Consider the following 24,549-nt stretch of genomic DNA (forward strand, 5'->3'; position numbering starts at 1 on the left):
TTTTTCTCTTTTCTGCTGGTATGACTAAAACCAATGACAAACCATGCAGGATTTTTGGTAGTAGCAACCCATAGTCAGTTGACTGCCTTAAATAGGAATATGTAGCTTGAGTGGATGGATTAGTGTGAAGTATAATGGCATATTACTGAATTGTTTCCTATTTTCAGAGTACTTGCATTACTCTGAAATGAGATCTTGAAATTTTTAAAAGTACAAACCTTGCAAGATATATACATATGTCATAATCCCAGACTGTTAGGTATTCAGCAGATTAAAAGGTGTGTTTTGGGCAGTAATTGGTTTCTTGGTAGTTTAAGTAAATGCTGCTACTCACTTCTAAGACAATTCTAAAATGTGATGATAAAATACAGTACTGAGCCTTACCATTTAGGAAGCAGTGATTTTTTTTGTGTTCAGTCAGATAAAATTGATTTAATATGTTCAAGAAAGTATATTTGCATAAATGTAAAAAACCCAAGTTTTATGTTTAGAAAAAGAGCTTTATGAAGAGGCAGTTTTATCATATTTTCATCATATTTTTATCATGTTTTATTGTATGATAACATAGGTATGCAAGTACACACATACAAGCCATATCAATATATGGCTAATAAGCACTTACAGATGTATATTTTAAGTAAACACCTTACAATAGCATTTCTCTGTATACAGCAGTATTTGTGTTAGTGATTTATTTGTTCTGCTTTCAGGGAGATGAAAATGGGTCTTTTAAATGGTCAGTCTACTTAAATAAGCTGTGTATCTTCTCAATGAGTACTCTAAATACATTCTGCCATGTCCTTGGAGGCTGCCATGTAGAATTTTAAGATACCTGATTTCATATCTAGTACAAATTTAAAACAAAATATAATGCTGACTATGACTAAGTATGTATACACACACAGAGACATATATGAAAAGGAAGTTGTTACGTATTTGTGGTATTTCTGGTTGTATTTTGTGACCTTTGACAATTTCTCTTTTAAGTTCTACCGGGCAGAAATTGAAGCTCTCCATTCTTCTGGGACAACTGCAGTTGTTAAATTCAGTGATTATGGAAATTATGAAGAGGTGCTTCTCAGCAACATCAGGCCTGTTCATGCAGACACATGGGTATGTGATAACAAATTGTATTAAAAAATATAAACTACATAGTCTGTACAAAATATGTAACTCTTAACTAATTAATGCCTACTCATGCTACCTACATGTGTAGAAAAATAGTTGCAAAGTACACGCACAAAATCTCTGATTTTACTTGTCTATATGAAACCTGATAGACATGTATTACGATGTGGTATTCTTCCTGTATAATAAATTTCAATTGTATTGTTTGAAAATGAATAATTGATCTGTCAACCAAACAGTTTTATGCATGTTTTCTCTCTTAAAAGTTGTTACTTACTCTATTCAACCCAATTTTTTGTTTTATTTCATGTACATTGTATGTTGTTCTGTAAGGGTTAGGAAACAGTCATTTAAAACATATATTCTGAAGCTTTTCACTACATGTGTATGTATGACTAAAAATACACATCTGTATCCCTTTATTTTGTATCATGATTTTATTCTTGTTTCAATGATTTCTTCTTTGCCAAATATTGTAGTGGTCATGTATGCATCAAAATCTGTTTTATGAAGTTTAGAATGTATTAGCCTTATGGAAGTTGGAAATTTTAAAAGGCATTATTAGTGAATATCATGGAAGCAGAGATACATTTCAATTAAAACAAATATCAGGAATGCACAATTCTTTGCTGTTTACTCTTACTATAAAAGGCTGCACAAAAAATATACATCTGCATATTGATTCCTTAATGATGAGTTGACTGTGCTTATTTTAAGTTCTTACTTTTGGGTCACAGAACCGTGTTACTACTGCTGCAGAGGCTGAACAGTCAGCTTCTGTTTCCCAGTGGTCTTTTAACAAGTATTGTTGCCTGTAGCTCTCAGATGCCTCTGAGATGGCCTTGTTGTACTTAAAAAGATACCTGAAACTCCTCCCAGCTGATGCATTGCTGTTTGTATGAAAATTTACCCTTAATCCTGCCTCCTTTTTGTCCTACTAGCTGACCTGTAAGATGCTAGTTACTTAGGGTATGATTGTATTATTTTAACCCTTTTTCTGGGTTAATAATCAGACTTCTTCATTTGATTACAGTTTTGAGGAGTGGCTTTTATTTTACTTTAAGCCACTTAATGTTAGCTCTCACAGTCTAAGAGTTTGGCCTAATATTAAGACTAAGTTGATCCTGGTAATGAGGTGCCGTTTCCTACTTGATCCTAGGAATGAGGTGGTCATTTTCTCTGCCTCTTCTGCTTATGTCTGACCATGTGTTCTTCCTCATCCCTCTCCTCCCATGTTGTATTGTCAGTCATGTAGCCACAGGATGAAATTGAATGAAATGGACCACATTTTTATTCCCCTGGGTTGTCTTACTTAATTTCAGAGTTAGTTTGTTAAAGCTGACACGAGGGTGGGACAATGTACGGAGAGGCAATTCTGACAGTAAGTACCATAGTCTTGACATCATGCTGCCTCCTGATTGAGTCATTCAGGCTTCCTCTGCTATTACTGGAGACAAAAGAGGAATTTCCAAGGATTTTCAGTCCATTCAAAAGTGAAAAATACCTTTCTCAAGGTTCTTTTTTTCTCTCAAGGTAGCCTAGTAAATTCAAACAATGACATTTCAGATCATTACAGTTACACAAGATAAATGCCAATCAACATCTTCACAGTAAACATAATTTTAATGAGTTGTTTTCTGCCAAATTGCTCTTTTGTTGCTAGAAGGTCCTTGCAGCTATAGGATATTTGCAGAAGAAAGTTGATTAGGACCTACCTCTTCACTTCTTTGTTTTTGGGTGCTAAGCATAATCCTCATTATGCATTTGCAGTTCTTAATCACCCATTGATACTCAGCTTTGTCTTTTAAGCTGAACACTGTTGGCCATTTTTCTTTGTCTCAGTGTTCTTATTATATATAAATCTAGATAGCATGCATAAATGCAAAATAAAGTTATGCTGCTTAGTTCTTTGACTTAAGATTCAAGTAACTTGGGTGTATTTCCTCTTTACAAGAGAACAAAACAGATTTTAAAGTGACTTCAATAATTACTTTTCTTTTGCTGATCAATGCTATTGGCCCCAAGGAGCATGTATTACTGGAAATATTATGCTGATTTTTATTTCAGTTGTTCCACATAATTTTCAGATAGCTAAGTCCCTTTTTCAGGTGCTTGGGTCCATCAGTGCTTTTCAACATCACCTCCTAAGGGCACTGGAGCAGGCAATTCCCAAAAGTCAGAAGTCAAGCAGGCAAGACAGAAGGCTGGCTTGGCTGAACAGCAATCTTCTCTTGGAAATATAGCAAAAAAGAGGGTGTATGCCCAGTGGAAGCAGGGTCAGGTGGCATGAGAGGAATACAGAGATGCTGCTTGCCACTGTAGGGAGAAAATGTATGCAGCTGAACCTCAATTGGAGTTGATGCTGCCAGAAATGTGGGGAGTGATAAAAAAAGAGGGTTTTTTCAAATAAATTAATGGCAATAGGCAGTGTAAAAATAACATCAGCTCATTACAGGATGAGGATGGTCTCCTTACAAACAGGGACAGGGACAAGGCAGAGGTGTTTAAGGCATTCTTTGCCTCCATCTTCAACATGGGTGATGGACCAAGGGAGTCTCAGTGCCCTGAGCTGGAGAACCATGACTGAGAGAATCAGCAACTCACAGTTTACTCTGGAATTGTGTGAGGTCTGCTCGTCCAGCTGGATCTGTTCATTTGTGGAGCCTGATGGGATTCATCCAAGAATCCTCAAAGAACTGGCAGATGTAATCACATACCCTCTCACAAAGATTTTTGAGTGGTCTTGGTAATCTGGACAGGTGCCAGCTGACTGGATGCTGGCCAGCGCTATCCCAGTTTTCAAGGAGGTCAAGGAGGACCCTGGAAACTACAGACCTCTCAGTCTCACTTCAGTGCCTGGTAAAATGATGGAAAAGATTATTCTGGGAGGTATTGGAAAATACCTGGAGGACAATGCACTCATCAGTCACAGCCAACACAGCTTTGTGTGAGGAAAGTCCCACTTGTCAAACCTGATTTCCTTTTATGACAGGGTAGTCCACCTAGCTGACCTAGGAAAGCCAGTTGATGTAATTTTTTTGGATTTCAGTAAACTTTTGATGCTGTCTCTCACAGTATGCTCCTGGACAAAATGTCCAGCCCACAGCTTGATAATCACATTATGTGGTGGGTGAGTAGCTGGCTCTCAGGTCAGGTGCAAAGGGTTGTAGTGAACAGGGTGACATCAGAGTTTTGGTGACTGGTCACTAGTGGGGTTCTGTAGGCTTCATACTCAGCCCCGGTGCCCTTCAACATCTTCATTAACGACTTAGACATAGGTCTCAAAGGAATAAGTTTGCCAATGACACCAATTTTGGAGTAGCTGTCAACTCCCTTGAGGGCAGATATGCTCTTCAGAGGGACCCAGACAAATCAGAGGGCTTGGCAGTCACCAAATGTATGAAATTTAACAAGGACAAGAGCTGGATTTTCCACCTTGGATGGGGCAACCCTGATGGTGTGTGTACACTAGGTAATGAGGGGCTGGAAGCAGTGCTGCAGAAAGGGACCTGGGGATTCTGTCAGTGGCAAGTTGAGTCATCACTGTGCCCTGGCAGCCAGGAGAGCCAACCATGTCCTGGGGGGCATCAGATACAGCATCATCAACCACTCAAAGGAGGGGATTGTCCTGCTCTGCTCTGCACTGGTGTGGCCTCACCTCGAGTGCTGTGTGCAGTTTAGGACATCTCAATATGGGAAAGACATTAAGCTATTCGAGAGCATCCAGAGGAGGGTAGCAGGCAGGGTGAAGGGCATTGAGGGGAAGCCTTGTGAGGAGTGGCTGAGGTAATTGGGTTTGTTCAGCCTGGAGGAGACTGAGGGCAGACCTTGTTGGGGTCTTCAGCATCTTTATGAGGGGAAGGTACCTATCTCTTCACTCCTGTGACCAGTGACAGCACCCAAGGAAGTGCATGAAATTGCATGATTCAGGGGAGGATGTCAGGAAGAGGTTTTACACCCAGAGAACACTGGAACAGACTCCCCAGGGAAGAGGTCACAGCACCAAGCCTGACAGAGTTCAAGAAGCATTTGGACAATGCACTCATGCTCATGGTGTGATTCTTGGGATGTCCTGTGCAGGGCCAGGAGTTGGACTCGATGATCATTGTTGGTCCCTTCCATTCAGCATATTCTGTGATTACACGATTCTTGGTCTTAACTGTCTGTACTGAAAACTTGTAGAAATACACTATATGTGAGTTCTAATTCAGACTCCTTTTTGAAAGAGTTGCTGATACTGAGAGAAGATTTAGTGAACTCTATCAAGGCATAAATTTAGCTAGCCTATGTCTTAGAAGTGATTATTCTTTATTGTTTGTTTCAGTACTGTTTGTTTAGGACTCATGTTGACTTTCATTTTTTGTCCAACAAATACAAATGGATGATAGTATACCACTGGGAGGAAGAAAAAAAAGCAAAGCAAAATGTTGCTTGGCTAGTCACTTGAAAGAATAGCCAAAGTACCACAGTGACCTTATTTTGATGACGTAACATATTATTTAAGCACCTCAGCTTCTGGTCTGCTTTTGGCAACTTTTTAAAGTGATTTTTGCTTTGTTTAGTTTTTTTGGTGGGTTTTTTGCTTTGTTTTGTTTTCTCTTCTTAACTGTAGATCAACTCTGCCTCATATTCTCAGAATACATTGTGCTTACCACCTTAATGAAAAAAGTATAATAATTGATTGTGTACTGTCCATTATGCAGTTTGCTGAGAGTTCTTGTAAGTTTTCAGTCTCTCTGACACCTTACATGCAGCTCTTTATCTTTCTGATGGCTAGAAGTAGAAGATAAAGCTGAATTTTACATTAGGTAAACCAAAAAGGTATTGGGGATTTTTTTTCAATAATCACATACAATACCAATATAAATACATTTAAGAACACTAGAACTGCGTATTGTTTTTCTTAGAGCCTGAAAATATGTCCTAGGTATGGAATTCATAGATATTTTTAATAATAAAACATTTGGGTTCCACTATTCTAGAGTTCTTATAATGTCCTCTATGTAACACTACAATACTGTATTCCAATAGTTCCCTCAATGTAGCAGGGGTCACTTAAAGTATTTTAATCCAAATAAAAAAAAAAATCACTGAAATGCTATTGTAGAAATAAGAACTGCTTGTTTTTTCTTGTAAATGATGTAAAATTATACTAACAGCTGAAAAGCATTGAAAGGACCTTCCTGAATCACTTAATAATTTGTTCTGTGGAAAAAAAATAAAGTCAAGATAATACTTTAAACTCTAAGTCTTAATTTTATTCTCTATTTTGTAGGATATTTTTCCCTTAATAAATTATGAAAATGTACAGTCTAAGTGTTTATCTTGTGACATTTTTCCCCAAAGCCAAGTAAGTCTTTGCTTTGTTTTCCATTCTCTGTTTCCTTAGTAATGTCATCGGCTTTGTTCCACCCTCTTTATGCTACAATTACCTTTTTTTGTTTTCTACTGCTGTATGAAGGAAATAAAAATCGTAGTGTTCCCTATGTATGCATGTAGTTTCACTTACATATGTCACAGCCTCAACTGCTTGTTCTCTAAACAAGCTGAAATTCTTACAGATACTTTGAGTACAATTATTTTAATTCCTTAAGAATTCCAATTATGAAGTGAAGCCTATAGTTTAGCTTAGTTCCTCTTCCTGCAGTATCTTGCACTGGATTTCTGCATAAAGATAAAAGAATGCAAAAATTATTACTAAGACATAAATGTTATACATACTCCTAGTTTTTTCTAGAGTTTCTTTTGTTCTCTGGAGACTGAAAATCCATTTTGCAGGTTTTCTCAGCTCATTCTTCCAGTAAGGAATGAGCTGAGGAAAGAAAATAACAGGATCTTGGATTGCAGTTAATTCTTGCTGGCATACAGTTCAGAGTTCAAGTTCGATAACATTGTATCTTGTCACAGAGCTTTAAGAGCTTTTGTGTCTGTTGAATTACCTTAAACTGTAATTCAGGGCTTGATCATAGCTTTCCATTTCAGGTAAGTGAAGAGGTAAACTCCTCTTAGTTTTCTGAAGGTGTTTGAACCTCCCTCAGCAGTGTAAAGAGCAGTGCTGAAAACCACTAAATGGTAAAGGTTTACAGCTGCTGCTTTAAGCTGGAGAAGGCTTTTGCCTACCTGTTTTATGGAGGTGTTGAACCCATTCAAATGTCTTTATGACAGGCTAATAACTACTTGAAAGATTGGGTGCTGTTTCTTTATGGCTCTTAGGCCTGGATGCCCTTGGCATCACACTGTGGTCTTTTTGTGTTGTGTGTAAAGCAGGAAATCTTTCCCACTGAATAATTAAGTAGGTGCAGTAGATAAATGTGTCCTTATACAGAAGCTTATATAGCTTCTGTCCGCATTGACTATACAAAAACCAAGGCTGGTAAAAGACAATGGTACAGTCTACTTAATTAGTTCTAAGATTCCTATAGAAAAAATGTCCCTGAGTATTGCATCAGAGAAGACTTTGATGTCTTTAATTCTTTGGCTTCTGTACTGTTAGGAAAATCTCTAGAATAATTTTACAGTTCAAAATAATTCAGTGACTCAATTCATTAAATGAAGGATGAGTGTTTTGGACTACTCATCTTTCCGAGTGATGGTGGACATTTGTTGAAATTAATCTAAAACATTACTAGTGTGACTTTAGTTTCCACAAAAAGCTGTCTTTTGGCTTTAAGAAAGAACTTGAGCTGTAGGCAGTAATTTTGTTGGGATGTGCCTTACTTTCTATCTTATCAAGACGGTGATTTCCCTGTCCTCCTAGACTGAAAAATTGCTTCTCCTAGTATAACTTAAGCTTTTTTTTTCTTACCTGAGACTTTTTGTACTCACTGGAAATATTGTCTTAAATTCCATTGTGTCTTTTACAGTACACCATGATACATACCCTACACACAGTTTAACCTTCAGGTTCTCTCAGGATAATTCTTTATGTAATTATTTATTTCCCCAGCCTTCTTTTAAGGGGAATTATTTTGAGACAAACTTTTTGGAAACCACTTACCCTGATCAACTGCTAGAAAATGTTTTTCTTTAGCACCTTATCCTCTGGGAAGCTGCATTGTTTTTCAGACTTCAACTTGTTGTATGCATGTTGGAATAGAGATAGACGTTCACAATTTAGCTATTCCTCTGAAAGTTACTAGCCCTTAGCTGAAACATGGTAACTGACATTGAAAGGTGGTTAAAGAACAGCATTTTACTTTTTAATGAACTAAAAGGAGGCAAATTTCAATTGAGGAGGTAATTTCTACCAAGTGGGCATAAACCAGGGGCTTTCAATTTTATAGTTGTATCATTAGGCATTGTAAAACATATTTGAGTCTTCACTTTGAGCATTTCATATTCATCAGACTAGGAAATATTGCTACTAATTATTATCGGCTCTACAATTCAGATTAAGGACATATTCTTCTTGGGGTTTACAATTATTGAAAATAGTCGTGGCAGTTAAAGCAGGACTCTTGGAACATTACACTGTTCTTCTCCTTCTCCTCTTGTTATTAATTGTAATTGCGTATAATGACAGTTCTTTATTTGGAGACTGCATATGGGCTCCTTCCTTGGGTTATTTTGAGACTGTTTCTCACTAAATATCTTCCTTTAAACTGAGTTGCAATTTCGTTTTGAGATAGTTTTTGATCCTGCTCTAGTATGATTAAAGTTCTTCAAAATCTCATTTTGAGAATTCTGAAAGATTCTTTGCTTGAATTTCTCTATATTGCCTATGTTGAGATTGAATATGTTGAGTAAAAGAACTTAGTTGAGTAAAAATATCTGGTCTGTTCTTGCCATCACTGTTTCTCTCCTGATTTCCCTGTCTTGTTCACTTTCCCATGTTCTGAGTTTGTCCAAATTTCATAGATTAATTAAAAGGATTTTAATTTAAGAGGAAATGAGAGGAATTGGTGTAGTATTCCGGACCAGTTGCTTTCTAAGGAAGGGAGACATGTTACTGTTCATTTGGTATTGCAGAATAGAAGTGATGATGAATATAATCTGTGGAGTATGTGGGGTATGTGTGTGTAAGATTACATATATATATACATACACATGAGTAAGATTCCAGATCTTACTCATGTGTACGTATACAGCACATGTTCAATAGATATGTTACTTAATGTGCTGAAGATTCCTTATACAGGGATGGTTAATATCTGGAATGCTTGAGCATTTTTCTTCCTTGTTTGATGACCTGCAGGTGTTGTCAGTAATAATATCTAGAAAAATAACTCTTTTATAATAGAAGAACTAAAAAAAGAAGTTTACTGTGAAGGCAGTTTTTTTTCAGCAAGGTGGTTTGTTTTTCTTCATAAATGCTAAACATAGAAAATTACTCTTTTACTCTGTTTTTTGGGGGGATAAGGGGAGAAGGAGGGAGGTTGGGGGAGTTCAGTTGTATGTTTTTTGTGAGTTCTGTTTTTTAGTGTTGAAGATATCTTTGCCAAAGGGAAACGCATGTTTCTCTAATGAGAGTGAGTTGGTTGATAAAAAAGCAATAAATATATGATGGCTATACAGAGGGACCTTTTATCCGTGTTTTGTGTATTTAATGAGTATGTCACACATATTGAACATCAAACATGATAGGATCTTCTAACTTTCCAACTTGGAACATTTGATTATGCAGGCAGATATTAGGGACTATCTCATTGCTCAGTTCAGATTCTCCTATGCTTATGAAGCCTATTTATAACTGGTCTTTTCTTTTTGTAGGGCTTTTTTGGTTTTGGTGTTTTCTTTTGTTTTTTCTTCCTTTGGTACCTAATTGGAAGTGTTGCTTCTGACTTCTTAGTGAAAATCTCGAGAGGTTATTTCATGCAGGCTCAAGTTGATAAAATCTTTTGCAGAAAAAGTTTGCATAGTTATGTAATGGTTTCCTATTTGAATTTATTCCTTCATGTCTTTTCTGATGTGTTTATTTTTGTTCTTCCTCTAGACTATATGTTCTCATATAGGACATCCACTGTGGGTCACAAGGCATACAGGAGCAAATAAAAGCAGTGGTGTTTAGTTATTGCCATACTCTTTGTTCCTTTCTTGACAGAGGTCCCCCAGTGTCCTGTTTCAATGTAGGACACTGCTGAAGAATGTTCTTGAATGGTCTACAACTGACAGTAAAATTTTACAAGATATCGGATGCTGTATTGCACTAAGCCAGGCACAATTTTACAATTGGATGCAGGCTTGTGGGGTTTCTCTTCTTGCTTGCATTCCTTCCTGGCCTATTCCAGTCTCACTTCTTTTCCCTGTATGGATAATCAACCTCTTTTTGATGATGTCAGACACATGTTAGGTTACATCAGCAATTCTCACAGCTGGGCATTTTGAGGCCCAGCTGATGGAAATCACATCATAAGTCACAGAGTTTCATCAGTGTCTAGGGAGAGGAGTGAAGCTGAGTCCCCACTGAAAGAGCTGAATCTTCCAGAAGTTCAGGCCAGTTGAAGGAGAGAGCTACTCAATAAAAGTTCATCACTCAACCTGGAAATGGACTTCCTTCCATATCAAAGTGGGAAGGGAAATACTTGTAAATGTGAGTAAATTGGTGCTGTGGGGTTATTATGTAGTAGTTTTATTTTTACACATGGAAAGTTTTTTAGGTTTTTTTACTTTGTTCCTAACATTGTGTAGATGTAAAAATTACTGAAGATTGGATATTACAGTTTTAGGATAATAGAATTGCTTAGGTTAGAAAAGGCCTTGAAGATCATCAAGTAAAATCATTAGTCTGGCACTGTCAAGCCCACCACTAAACCATATCCCAAAATTCCACATCTACAGGTCCTCCAAATACTTCTAGAGATGGTGGCTCAGCCACTTCCCTGGACAGACTGCTCCAAGGCCTGACAAAGGCTTTTGTGAAGATATTTTTCCTTATATCCCATCTAAACCTCCCTTAGCACAACTTGAGGTGATCTCCTCTTGTCTTGTTATTCGTTACTTGGGAGAGGAGCCTGACCCCCACCTTGCTACAACCTCCTTCAAAGTAACTGTGGAGAGTGATAAGGTTTCCCCTCAGCCTCATTTTTTCCAGGCTAAATATAACCCCAGCTTCTTAGGATGCTTCTCAGAGGACTTGTGCTCCAGACCTTTCACCAGCCCTGCTGCCCTTCTGTGCTCATGCTCCAGCACCTCAATGTATTTCTTGGAGAGAGCCCAGAACTGGACAAAGCACTCAAGGTGTTGCCTGTCCAGTGACAATCACTGCTGTGGTCCTGCTGGCCGCACTATTGGCCCTCTTGTCCACCTGGGCACACATTGGATCATGTTCAGCCACTGTCAGCCAGCACACCCCAGGGTGCCATTTCCACTGAGCAGCTTTCCAACCACTGCCTTCAGCCTGTGGAGCTGCCTGGGGCTGTTGTGACCCAAGTGCAGGACCTGGCACTCGGCCTTGTTGAACCTCTTAAAATCTGCCGCAGCCCATTGATGCAGCCTATCCAGATCTTTGTAGAGTCCTTCTACCCTCCAGCAGATCAACACTCCCACCCAACTTGGGGTCATGTGCAGACTGACTGAGGGAGCACTAGATCCCCTCGTCCAGATCACTGATAAATGCATAAAGCAGAACTGGTCCCAGTACTGAGCCCCGGCAGCACTGTTTGTGACCAGAAACCAACTGTTCTGTCCTGTAGCAGTATAAAAAGTTCCTAATGTTTATAAGCATATTTTGCCCATTATCATCTTTTGAACCTATTGTAGAACTTGCAGGATGATGTGGTGTATTTTTTTAAAGTCATGGTTATTCGCTAAAATATAGGTGACCCCGACACAATTTGGCAAATTTTATTTTAAAATATAAAGCATACAAGATACAAGAAATATAGAGATCCTGACTTTCAAGTTAAGATACTCTCTTTTTTATGGGTCTGTTCTGTGTTGTCTCATGGGCAGGTTATGTTTCAAGTCTCTTTTAAATTGCTGTGTCCCTGCACTACCTAATGCAGTTTTGTTTCAGTTTTTAATTGGGTGTTGTTTTATATATATTTCTTTTGAACTTTTCTGTATATTTATGAAAATAAATTTTGCCATGTTTAACTTTCTAATTTTTTTTGTGTGCGGTCAGTCATTCACAATCAATTCACATAGGTGTTTTTTTACTAAATATACACCTCTGTCTCTGTGTGGACTTTGATATTTTTATGTCAAATTCTGTCATGGGTGAGGTTGTGCACATGGCCTTCTTTTTCACATAAAGTGTCACCAAAGCTCTCTTATTCCCTGTTAAGATTTTGATAGTGATTTTGTGTCCTAACAGGAAAGTATTTGATAATTTCTCATGGCATCCCTGAGTGCTTTCTTTCTCAGATTTATGTTGGCAGGGCTTTCTGTTTGCATGCTAAAGCAGGTTCAGCAATACAGCAAATACTTCCCCCTACCTTCCACCCTTCTATGGACTCATAGAAGGTTTTTCTCACAAGTGCATTTTATGCAGAGAAAATGAGTGTTGATTTTTTTCCCCCAGTCTATGCAAGTATTCTTTTTTGCTATAGTTTAGGACTGTCTGTATTATCAGCCTGGCAAAAACACTTCCAGTTTGTGGTTTTTTTTTGGATGAATGGAGAAAACCTGATGTGTCCGTTGGTTCTGTGTTAATTTATATAGAATGTCTTACTTTAGTGTATCAGCTTTTCTTTTAGAAATTGAAAGTAAACCTTTAAATATTTATAGTTTGATATTGATATTGCTCAGTGAAGAAGCTTTTCACTGGTGAAAGAGATATGGTCTGAATGGCTTAAATATGTACTTGTAAGGAATTTTTAACATCCATTGCTTTTTCTGTATTGAGAACTCAGTGACAAATTTGCAGGAAAGTAGGTCCATTTCCACACAAACTGCACAGTAAAAGTTGCCTGTTTATTTCCATGTGTGCCAGAGGGAATGACTGCAAGTATGAATAAACTGTGCAATACCCTTAAGGGGAACCAATAAGCCAGCAATATATCTGTGGGATAATCATGCCCCAGGCTTACATTATCATAGTTTTATGGAAATGTATTCAAAAAATTGTCTATGTAGAAAATGAATAATTGCTTTGTTTCCAGACCTGAAACAATGAAGTACAAAGAAATGTCTGATTCCAAGTTAATTATTTAAGTTATTGTTGCTTTTAGTTGTCACAGATTAAGTATGTAATTATTTTCCTTGCTCATCCATTTATTTTCAATTTCTTGATTTTTTTCTGAAAAATCTACTAATTTTCTGCTGCTTTCTCTCTAATGTTTTTTGCTTCACTCAAAACTCAGGATGTGTATGGTTTTAGCAGAATCATTTGAAAATTAGCTGGTTTTGAAGCTCAGGTTCTTTATATTTTCAACAGAGGAAAATGAGATAATTCTAATTAAAATTAACAGTTTATATTAAATTTTTCAGGATTACCAAATCATTTTATTATAAATCTAGTACCTTTAATTGATGTGTAATAAGGCATTAGTTGAAAAATTGCTGGTCCTGACAGTACTTACAGAATATATAGAATATATATATTATATTATTTATAAAATTTATATTATTTATAGAGTTTTAAAAAAACTGGCCAAGAAAATACAAAGTTTTCTGATGTTTGGTTAATGAAAGTCAACAGAAAATATTTATTATCATGATATTATTTCAGATGCTAAAGAGAAGACTACTCAGAGAAGGGTCATCTTGAAATTATTATTTGGAACATGGGAAAACAACAGTTATTATGGGATAGTTCCATGCCACTTAGCTTTACATACCATAGTTAGGAGCATATTTGCTTGTGGCCCATCTGTGTTCAGTGGAGAAAAAGACATATCCTCATAAGGATAATCTCCTTTTTCTAAGTGTAAATAAGGGTAACAATGGGTATATGTTTTATTGGTTTTCTATTTATTTTTTAAATGCCATTACAGCAAGTTTGTTGTAAGGTCAGTAGCTGTTGAAATTGACTGCTCTTGGATTAGGGAAATATTAACTGGTTTTCTCTCTTGGATAAAAGGCTTTGTACAGAGCTTATCTGTGTAGTACATCAAAATCTCATAGAATTTGAGAAGCAGTGAAGGAGAAAGACATCACTAGTACAGTAGATTAAAACATTTTGTGAAGGGGTAGGGATTATTTGTGAAGGGGTAGGCTGCATATAGAATGGCAACAAACAGTAATTTTGTAGTTGCAGTTCAAAACCACAGGGTATTTTTAGTACCTGATACAGTACCACGCAGCAACTCAATTTTATGCATTTGAGGACAATTTAATTTCCTTAATTGTTGCCATGATACATTTAACATTTCCATTTCTGCCACTACTGTTTTGCCTAATACATAATTTTACTGGAGTGAAGCTAGGGCTAAAAACTTCAACAAAGCTATTGATGGCTGAGACACAAAAGTCAAACCAGAGTTACATATGGAGGACTGTACATGCAGCAAAACTGGGTTTATACTCACGTATCTGTACTAATTACCTAAGGCTTGCAAAGTCCTATATGCAGTGAGGTGCTTATTGGGTCATGAGGTTCAAATAGGGGAAGAGCTTGTATACCCTTTAGATCCTTTACAGTTGCTTATCCTGCATGTTCTTTACAGACAGAAGATAAGGCAGTAATAGGGCTACGAGTTTATTTTAATGATCAGTGAGGGGTCAGCTGTATGCAGATCTCAAACCTCACTTGCTCTTCTCATTCAAGTTTTCTTCAGGAATTTGAATGCCCATAGGCCCAGTCTAATATAGATGTGTTGTACACTGGGGGGAAAAAAGTGAGCAACTGCAGGCTTACAAAGGTTACTCTGGGAGAAGATTACTCTGTAAAAGGAATGGATATTTTAGGTAAGAAGCCTATCTTGCAAAGAAAATTGATGAAGAACAAATATGTTGAATTATTCTGTAATAGACACTTCAAAAAAAAGTCAGTACTTGGTTGAGACCCTTGAAAAATCTACATCAGTCATACTTCCTCTTTTACTTAAAATATTTACACATCATTTGATAGTAATTTCTGAAATTACAGCCTAAAGCCACTCTAAAGTTGCATAACAAACCCTTTTTTCCCCCCCACAAAATCCTGCTTTATTCTTAGTTATTATGGAATTCAAAGAATCTATTTAAGTATTCTAATAAAGTAGAAGTTCCAGAGAATACTGTAAACACTTCAGCAAATTAATTTATTCCTTGCAAATATGGGATATTTAATATATTGAATATAAAATAATTAAAAATTAATTACATTTAGCTGTTTCTCAAAATACTTGTGAATTTCTCAATTTGGCCATAGCATGCGTTTTCTCTGCTTTTTTTTTTTTTTTTTTTGATTCATCTGGATAATCTTGCAGTCTCTTTTTGATTGATCCAAGCACTGGTAAGTAGAAAATGCAAAAACCAAAACAAGTATTCAAGGAGCTCAACAGTGGATGATTAGGCAAAAGAAGCAAAATCTGAGAAAGGAATTTAACCAAGAAAAAAGAGATCACTTGGTGTTTTAACAGCAGGAGACAGCTGTTGCCTGAAGAGTGGGCAGTGCAAAGAGGCATTAAATCTGGATCAGGAAATGGAATTTGAAATGCACATGAAAGAAAAAGTCATTTTACAAGGAAGCCAACACTCTCTTTGTACTGAACCAGCAAGTTCCTGATGCATTCAGTGTGTGGGTGAAGTTAAAACTACAGCTTAACTGAAACAGGGGCTTGACACTACCTAAATGGAAAATATCTTCTGCTTTCTTTCTTTGCCTTCTGTCTCCTCTTTGTCCCACAGTCCCTGGCCCCACACTGCTTCTACATGCTGCTTCTTCATGCCTCCCTGCACAGGCTTGGGTGTTCATCCCTTAATAGCCCACAGAGAGCTATAATTGAAAAGCTTCAGCAGAAGGCCCCAGTGAATGAAGCAGAATTTTCTATCTGTAAGCAGTAATAGACAGAGGTAACTACTTTGCAAGTGGCAAAAGTGTAGGAGCTGATCAGCTGTGACTTGCTACTGCTTCCTAAATATGTGTGAGCACAGCATTAAGCACAGCTTTTGTGTCAATGCATAAGTTCTGTCTGGTTCTTTACTGTACTCCTTCTATTCATTCTCAAAAGTTATGTATGTATGAAATATTTACTTCAAATGAATGTGTTTTAAAAAATAAGTCTCTAAACTGTTCTTTTGAATGCAATAAAAGAAGTCTTGCAGTTGAAATTCAGAGAGAAATCTTTTAATGAAGTATAAATTTGCTCTAATATTGTTCATTTGAAGAATAAATTGGTTGGTGAAATATGTTAAATGCTGGATTTATAACTGTATTCTGCAGCTATGAAATCCATTGACTTTTTTATATAAAAGCAGGATGGTAGTCACTTGTCTGGATGGAAGTTACTTGTTGATTCACTAAGCTCAGTTGGTCAAATATGGTGGTGGTACAACCTCTTCAGAGTATATGAGTACAAAATATAAGCACTGGCTGTGCATATGTTCCCATTTTACCCTTCTTTAGTTGTCACTGGTCTTATGAGATGGAAAAAAGCCATCAAAAGTTCTCACTTTTCTTATGAGATGGAAAAAAACCCATCAAAAGTAACAGCAGATTTTTACAGCAAAACTTTGAATGGAAGATGAATTTTCAAATTACTTATCCTTCCTTGTTTGTCCTCTTTTTTTAAATACCTAAAGAATGCTGGCATGTTCCATCCTCTCTGTCTTCATTCTAATCTGTTAGTGCAGAAAGAATTCTTTGTGCTTTTCATTGTTTGCATTGTGAACCTTTCCTTGCTTTTTCCTGTGGGTCTGCCAGTTTCTCCTGTCTTTAGCAGTTGTGCTTAGTGCTATCATTTAATCTGTGTTCATAGTCCGAGGTGGGCATTGTGTAAGTACTAACAGAGTCCTTGATCCTGGAATTTTAGATAAATAATGGAAAATAAGCTGAAGTATGGAGATAATAAAATACATAAGTTTTTAGAGCAGTATACTAATATAAAGCATCTACTGATAATAGAAGGAGAATAAAGATGCTCTAAGAGACATTTGTGGTCACCTTTGCTTTATAAAATGTAATCTAGATCTTATATGGATAAGAATAATTTAGAATGAGTCACAAGCAACTGATAAATTGAAAGCAAGCAGAGAGAAAGATTGGAAAAGTAGAGTTGGTAGCAAGATGAGTGACCTAACTGCATTTATAATGGAAGAAGTATAGACATTTGAAATTTTTGGTTGAAAAACAGAAAAAACAAGAGTACATAAGATACACAAAGTTTTGCCCACAAACAGTGCATGCTGTTCCAGAAAATGGCAGTTTTTAGTAGGTGGAAAAATTTTAAAATAAAGTGGGATAAAAGTCCATAAAATGGTATTTGTTTCTTTAAGGTAGTAAGAAATTTCCTTAAAATAGAAATAAGGATAAATAGGCTATGCCTGTTTTGCTTGAACAAGACTGAGAGTGAAATCTTAACAATGTAGGGAGGGTGTCCAGAGGAGGGAGCCAGGCTCTTCTTGGTGGTCTAGCCAATAAAACAAGAGGCAATGGGCAGAAAGTGAAGTACAGGAAGTTCCACTTGAATATGAGGAAGAACTTCATTATTGTGCAGGTGACTGCACACAGGAACAGATTGTCCAGAGAGGTTGTTGACTCTCCCTCACTGGAGATATTCAAGAACTGTCTGGACACAATCCTGTGCAGGGTGCTCTGGGATGACCCTGCCTGAGCAGGAGGCTGGACCAGATGACCCCCCAGTGGATCCCTTCCAACCTTTATCTGTTCTGTAATTCTGTGGAAATGAAATGGCAATAAATGGTGAAAGATCAGCAGTAGTGAATTGAGGGTCAATGATTAAGAAATGATGACAGAAAAGCAATTCAGTTACTTGTAAAGTAAGAAATTTTTAATAAAAATATGACTTGGCAAATTGTTAATTCGGAGAACATTAGAGCCATTTAGGATCACATGTGAATAGGTAAGATCCAAGAAATGACAGTGTGTCATCTGACGAGAAGATGGCAGAATTCAACAGGACAGTCAGTAATTGTGTGGAGCCATTTTGCATGGAAAGGAATCAGGGAACACTTGAAAGGTGTTCTGTAACTTGTTTTTTTATTACAATTTGCTGCACTGCTCACATCCACATTTTTTAGATCCTCAAGAAAGTGAATGTGATTTCACATTTCACTCTTGACTATTGCAGTAAAATTTCTTAATTTGGAATGCATGCATGTGAAGCTTTTCATTCACTGTGTAAAGACAATTACAAAAATAGAAGTGTATAATACAAATACTGGTTTTAATTTGGCTTTACTGAGTTCAAAGGATCAACAACATTAACGTTGAGATTTGATGAAAATTTGCTGCTGTAGAAATTTACTCTGATGTGCTTACCCTCAGAAAGAGGTTGGCTGTTACAGTTGAGATGCTATACACTGAACTATTTAAATTCTGTGCTATTTTCAGCTTTTCTTGTTTCTCAGGGTACACTGAAAGGTATACTCTGAAAGGGTATACTGAATGGTATTTGGACCACTTCAGGCATTTAGTTTAGTTTTTAACATTTGCTGCTAGTGCAGCTTGCATTGTCAGTGATGGGAGATGATCTCATATACTAAGTTGAGTGTTTGAACTAGGGCTAGCAATATTGCAAACTGTGGCGACTTTTGTGTTAGACATCTAATGCTCTATTGATTTTTTTCCTTTTTTTTGATAATCAGTGTCTCTGAACCTCTTTATATGAGGGAATTTATAGTACTACAGGTGGTAAAAAAAGTACACTGAGAACTGAGAAAGGTTTTATGGCAGAACTCTGTTTCTTGGCCTTCAGCTACAGTGAAACTAAGAGATATAAATCAGTTATGCTGTATTTAGTGCTGAAAATCTTCTTTCTTCCACAGTTGTTTCAGGCTCTCTGTAGTAATGCTTAATCTGGAAATATAGCTGTGACCACAGATGTGCCCTCTAAATAGGAGACCTTACCAAGAGGAATGTGGTTGTTTGTAACTGTTACTTTAAAAATGCATGTTTTTTTCATATTCATGCTAATTCAGAAAGAGAAGTTTCTTGAGTAAGATCTCACTTTTCACAACAGAAAGAAACTTAAGCTGTAGGTTTTCCTTTCTGTTGCTTAAAGTGAAATATTTTACTGCTTTGACTTGCTTAATCTGTTATGTGCATGCTGTACTCTGGCAGTTCCTGGGTGTTGGAATTGTTGATAAACTTCTAATGAACCATTCAATGCTCTTGCTTTGTGTTGCTTTATGTTCCTATGTTGTGAATAAAAGGGATTGAGAGTTACATATCCAGTACTTTTTCAAAAAGCTAATTTCTTCCAGCAAGTTCCCACTAGACCTGGTGTCTGCTACTGTATAAAGATATTAAAGAAATAAAATCAAACCTGTTTTTCTGAGACAGTATTTGACAATCATACTCATTCTTGGGAGATTTTTAATTTTTTCAGCCTATAATTTTTTCTTTGATATAAACTCTTACACTCTTAAATTTTTTCTCTCTCTTCAATGTGTACCACATTCAGATATTCCACTAGATGAATGTTTTTCCATTCGATATTTCTTGACCAAAATAAATATGTAGTTATTTTAATATTTGTAAGTCATTCTCCAGTATCTTGATTATTTTAAAATTTATTACTTTTTCACCTCTGAATACTTTATGAATATCTTTCTGGTTTGAAGATGCCTAGGAGTAACTGAATATTGCAGACATTTACCTCCCCTCTCATTATTCAGAGCATATATTTATTATTGCTGCACATAGAAAATACATCTCTAAATTGTTCACTCTACTTGTAGGCTTTTTTCATTATTATTGCATCATAGATTTTTATCTAGTGTTTCAGATGTGTTTATTAAGCATGCATATTTCCAGATGCTGTTCCTTGTAATTCTATTTCCTAATTCTTTTATTTCATTCCACACACATTTGTGAACTCCTGAAAGTTGATATTTCTCTTGATCTGGCAGGTTATTGAGGTTATTTTGCTTCTTGAGTTTGTTGCCTGTATGACTCTTGGAAAATAATTTTTATTTAATAAATATGATTTTTTCTTCCCTGCAAATATTTAATAACTTCTGTTGCCCTGGGGATTGAGTTTTGAGATTTGTCAGCTTGATGTTGTTAGCTTTCCTAGGCTTGAAAAGCCCACTTCCATCCCTCACTTATTTTAGTAAGTGGTCATGGGCACAGAAGCAGCAGTTGCTATGTGTGCATGGATTCACCCCTCCATGTGTATATCTGTATGTGGTGTGTGTTTGTATGTGTGCAAATACCAACTCATGTATCGTGCATTTCCCACCTCTTTCGTTTAAAACAATGCTATTTACCCACAGGAGGAGGAAGAAGAAACGTATGAGCAAACTCTAGAATTCCGCAGAGGAGGTGATGGTCAGCCACGGCGGTCCACACGACCCACTCAACAATTTTATCAACCCCCCCGAGCTAGAAACTGATTAATAAGAAAAGAAAGGTAAATATAAGGTACCAGTGCTTTATATATTGGTTTAGATTTCAAGATAAACAAATCTGGATTGTTCTATATTTTTCTTAGGGATATTGGTATATTTATGATAGAAGTTGGATATCTGTTTCTCTGAATTTTGTGTCTTAGGAGGACTTAATATATCTGTGGGAAGAGGGAAAGCAATAAAAACACTTCAACAAATAGCTTTTGGCTTTTGCTTTATGTCAAGACTCATATCATCTCAGGAAGCTTTTTTCTGATGCTTTTTCACCTGAAAGCAGCAGCAGCAAGATTCTCTGACTCACATATATTTGAAGCAAGCTTATTTGAAGCAAGTGTCTGCAGTCCCTGCTGAGCTCAGGATTGTCTAGCTCTGTCCAAGGTCCCATATTCTACTTTTTATAAGCCATTTATGCAAATAAATATTCTTTCTGCCGTTTTGCTTGCATAAGAAAGAGAAATATAAAATCTGAGTTCACCATTAAATAGGGAGGTGCACAGACAACAGATATTTATGATACTCTGAATCTTGAGGATATACTTGCACCTATACCTTATTAATTACCAGAAATTAGGGGTTATATATCTTCCTTAGAAAAGATACCTGCTACATACATTAATACATTTAAAAAGGTCAGCCAGATTAAACAGTTACAGTAATTTCACTGAACAAATCTCATAAGCTGTGCTGCTTTCATTTCACTGGTTGATCTTCTAAATCCTTAATTTACAAAAGACAGTCAAAAGTCTATTCTGACTAAAGAAAGCTTTGATAAGTCACTAATATTTGATGTACACCCACAGTGTGTCTTTTTCTTGAATGTGATTTTTTTTTACTAGCCAGTTTGTTTTTACCAATCTCTTTTTTGTTCTTTTCATTACTCCAGTCTTCCACATTTTGTTGGCTTAGCACATGCAGTTGATCTTTGTACCTTTTGATATTTCTAACATGCAACATATGATTCTATTTTTTAGAGTATATGTTAAAATGTATTTTTCATTTATGGCAATACTGGCAATGTAAGAGAGGTGATAATTGTTCTATTTTTGCTGGTATAACTTGTATTTCTATTTTAAGTACTTGTATCAATCACTATTAGTAAACATGTCCTGAGACAGTTCATGCAGAAATTATTCTGGAATATGCACTGAGCAGAGTTTTAACCAGCACAGTTGGTGCTGTGCACAGGGTGATCAGTTGAATGAGAGATGTGAAATGTACACAGCAGTCAAAGCCAGGGAATTTTTTTGTTTCTTAGGTAATATTTTTGGTATTTCTCTAGTTTTACAGTATAAATCTGGAAAACTCTACGTAGCTTTGGTCAGCTATGAGGCACCAGGGAGAGTGGTAGTAATGCCTTTACCTCAAGAACAAGTTACTTCTTGGCAGATAAGGAACAACCTTTCTAAGGCAGAGATGATTTTTCCTTGCAGGTGTTCCTATACTTTATTTTAAAGAGTATAATGGAGTCCTGATTTAAAGAGACAGCAGATTTGGTATCAAAACTTACCTGGCACAGAAAATAAGTCTTCACAGCTTTTCCTTTCTATTGGGCTTTCCCAAAAATAAGTGGTTGGTGTAATCAATTCTTCACTGGTTTTAAATGGAGGCAGAAAATCAAACACAGTCCTTTTCTAAATTGTTTTCAGTTTACCTGGACTTGTACAACAATGTAGCTTTAATGTCTTGACATGTAAAAGTTCAGGAATATTAAATGTCGCTTCCTAGAAGTGGATTTCTATATGGATTCTGCCTCATTTTCATTTCTTAGATCTTTTGAGAGCATGGCATACTGTTCTTATTTCAAGTTTTTAATAACCTGTTAAATGAAAACAGAATTTATTGGGGAAGTTTTAAGGGATCCAGTGAGACATAATTTTACCACAACTTTCCACTGCAGGATGCTTTACCTCTTCAACAGATCTTTTATTAGCAACACCTTCACTTACTTAAAGGGAGTATCTCTCTATTATGTTAAGTAACTTAATGTCTTTTTCCTAAAGAGATGGAAAGCCATTGATGATTCTTATTTTATATTATAAATTGGTAAATTCCATAGAATTTTAATGTTGTAGTTTGTAACATTTAAAATTCCAAGGTATCTTGTTCTCAAAGGCAACTTAAGCAGTACTAAAACTGGAGTTTGCTGGCTATATTTGTATTGGGTGTGATAGGGATGTATCAAAGATGAAGCATGAGGTCCATACAGTCAAAGTGTCAATTCATACCCAAAACCTTTTAGATCTACCTGTATAATCTTATATCACTTGACAAGGAGGACTCAGTAATGCAGTGGCGCATCAATGCAGAAATGAGGCTGTACTGCTTCCTGGATTGGTGTTCAGTACACTCATTCAGGTGTTGCATTTGGGCATGCACATCTGGAATAGGTATTACCAAATAATCACTTCAAAATCTTTGTCTGTACTTCAAGGGGTCTTAAGTGGAAGAAGGTTCAAGATTTTAAAATTCTGAGTTGTTTTTTAAAAGTGGAATTTGTATCAATGCAGCTGTTCAGTCTGGGGAAGAGTCTAAAGGGATCTGATTGCAGTATTTCAGTTTTTAAAAGGGGACTTCTAAAAAAGATGGAGAGGGAAAAACACTGCAGATTTTCAGGAAGTCTTGACCTGATGATTTTTATGAAGATAGATAGATAAAGTAGAAGTATGGGATAGTCAGTACCTCACTGTGGTTGCAGTTGACATAAACATTATCATTTATTAATATCCAGCAGTGTGAGGTGGAGAAAACTAAGTCAGCATTTTAAGTCAGTCAGGGGGAATTTTATGTGGGTATGAATCAAATACTAGGTTTAACAGGTCGGTAAAATAAGATACTCCTCCTAGAGAGTCACGATACAAGAATTAGAATCTAACAATAATAAAAATACATCCTGAGGTTACATTTTCTATGTAGAATGTCTTAATAGTCTGAAGTTGAAGTGGAGCAAATAATCAGAAATGAGTGTTTTCAAGGGCCAGAACTTTTGGAGGAGATTGAAAGAAGCTATGAGTGTGTATCTGTAAGTGCTTGGTCCTTATATGCTTTTTAGGTCTTCCTTTACTTCATGACAGAACTAATCAACACCTTGCCACCTTTGCTATAAAATCTGTATTGAAGTCGTTAACAATGGAGAAATTGTGGTTTTGTGAGAGAGAGGTCTTAACCAGAAAGTGTTCTTTGTATTAGACCGATCATATTTATTGCATTGAAGTGTAGCCTTCTGATTTATTCTTTTAAAGAGCTGTGTCTCTGTAGGTACTGAAAAGCAGATATTCACTCTTTTGGAGGAAGAAAATGAAGTGACAGTGAAGCCTATGTTGCACAGATCCCAGGGATGGGGGGTGCTTATAGTTTCTTGAGTGCCAATACTTTTTGTCTTTATCTGTTGTATTTTAGTTCTTTCATTTAGAAACCTTCCTGGAGTCGGGGGGAGTTCACTGGCAGCTCCCAACTTGCTGAACACTTCTTCTAGAAGAAATTCTGGGGTTTTCCAAGCAGCAGGATGGAACAAAGAAAGCTCATGTGAGCAGAAGGAATTTGGACCTGACACCACAAAAGACTTTTTTAAAGTTCTTAGTTAAATGAAGCTGAATACTTTTTACATATGAAAGAGGCAAATTGTCATTGCTACCATCAATAAAACCACAGTGCACTATTCTATTCTTTGCCTTGTATTCTTTTTACTGAGCCTCCATTGTTAGTTAACATAATAATGTATCATGATTTTTTCTTAATTTTGAACTGATTTTACTTCTAATATTGCTTCTAGTAAAGTAAAATTAAATATTTTCTCAAAAGCTGACAGGGTTGGGCATTTCATTTAGATTTTTGGTTAGTATTAGTGAAACATGTTAAAAAAATTCAGCTAATTGTACAGTAAAATTCTGAATAGGCTTTTGACTATGTTTTTTGTGTTTATTTTCCAAAGTTGCTAAAAGACAAACTATAGATTTGCTTATTGTGTTTTTCATGATCTGTGACCAGAGGGTCAAACGGGAGAAAGAAAGAAAATAATCAGTTTCA

At 36.4% G+C, this 24,549-nt stretch overlaps 1 protein-coding gene across 4 annotated transcripts in view; it reads left to right on the forward strand.

Moving 5' to 3' along the window:
• TDRD3 (tudor domain containing 3) overlaps window positions 1–24,186 on the forward strand; it is a 93,816-nt gene extending 69,630 nt beyond the window's left edge. For 2 of the 4 annotated variants that reach the window (XM_071448513.1, XM_071448516.1), the window contains 3 exons: window positions 988–1,113; window positions 20,392–20,528; window positions 23,923–24,186. In XM_071448513.1, coding sequence (XP_071304614.1) covers window positions 988–1,113; window positions 20,392–20,511 — 246 coding nt within the window. In that variant the 3' untranslated portion in view covers window positions 20,512–20,528; window positions 23,923–24,186. Of the gene's footprint in view, window positions 1–987; window positions 1,114–18,939; window positions 19,456–20,391; window positions 20,540–23,922 lie in introns of those variants that run through there. The other 2 variants (XM_071448514.1, XM_071448515.1) reach the window with 2 other exon arrangements.
• The last annotated feature ends 363 nt before the right edge of the window (window positions 24,187–24,549 follow it).

The sequence above is a fragment of the Agelaius tricolor genome, unplaced genomic scaffold (genome assembly GCF_023055355.1).
Source record: "Agelaius tricolor isolate 1412-34295 unplaced genomic scaffold, bAgeTri1.0.p SCAF_26, whole genome shotgun sequence".
In the NCBI taxonomy this organism is placed as follows: domain Eukaryota; kingdom Metazoa; phylum Chordata; class Aves; order Passeriformes; family Icteridae; genus Agelaius; species Agelaius tricolor.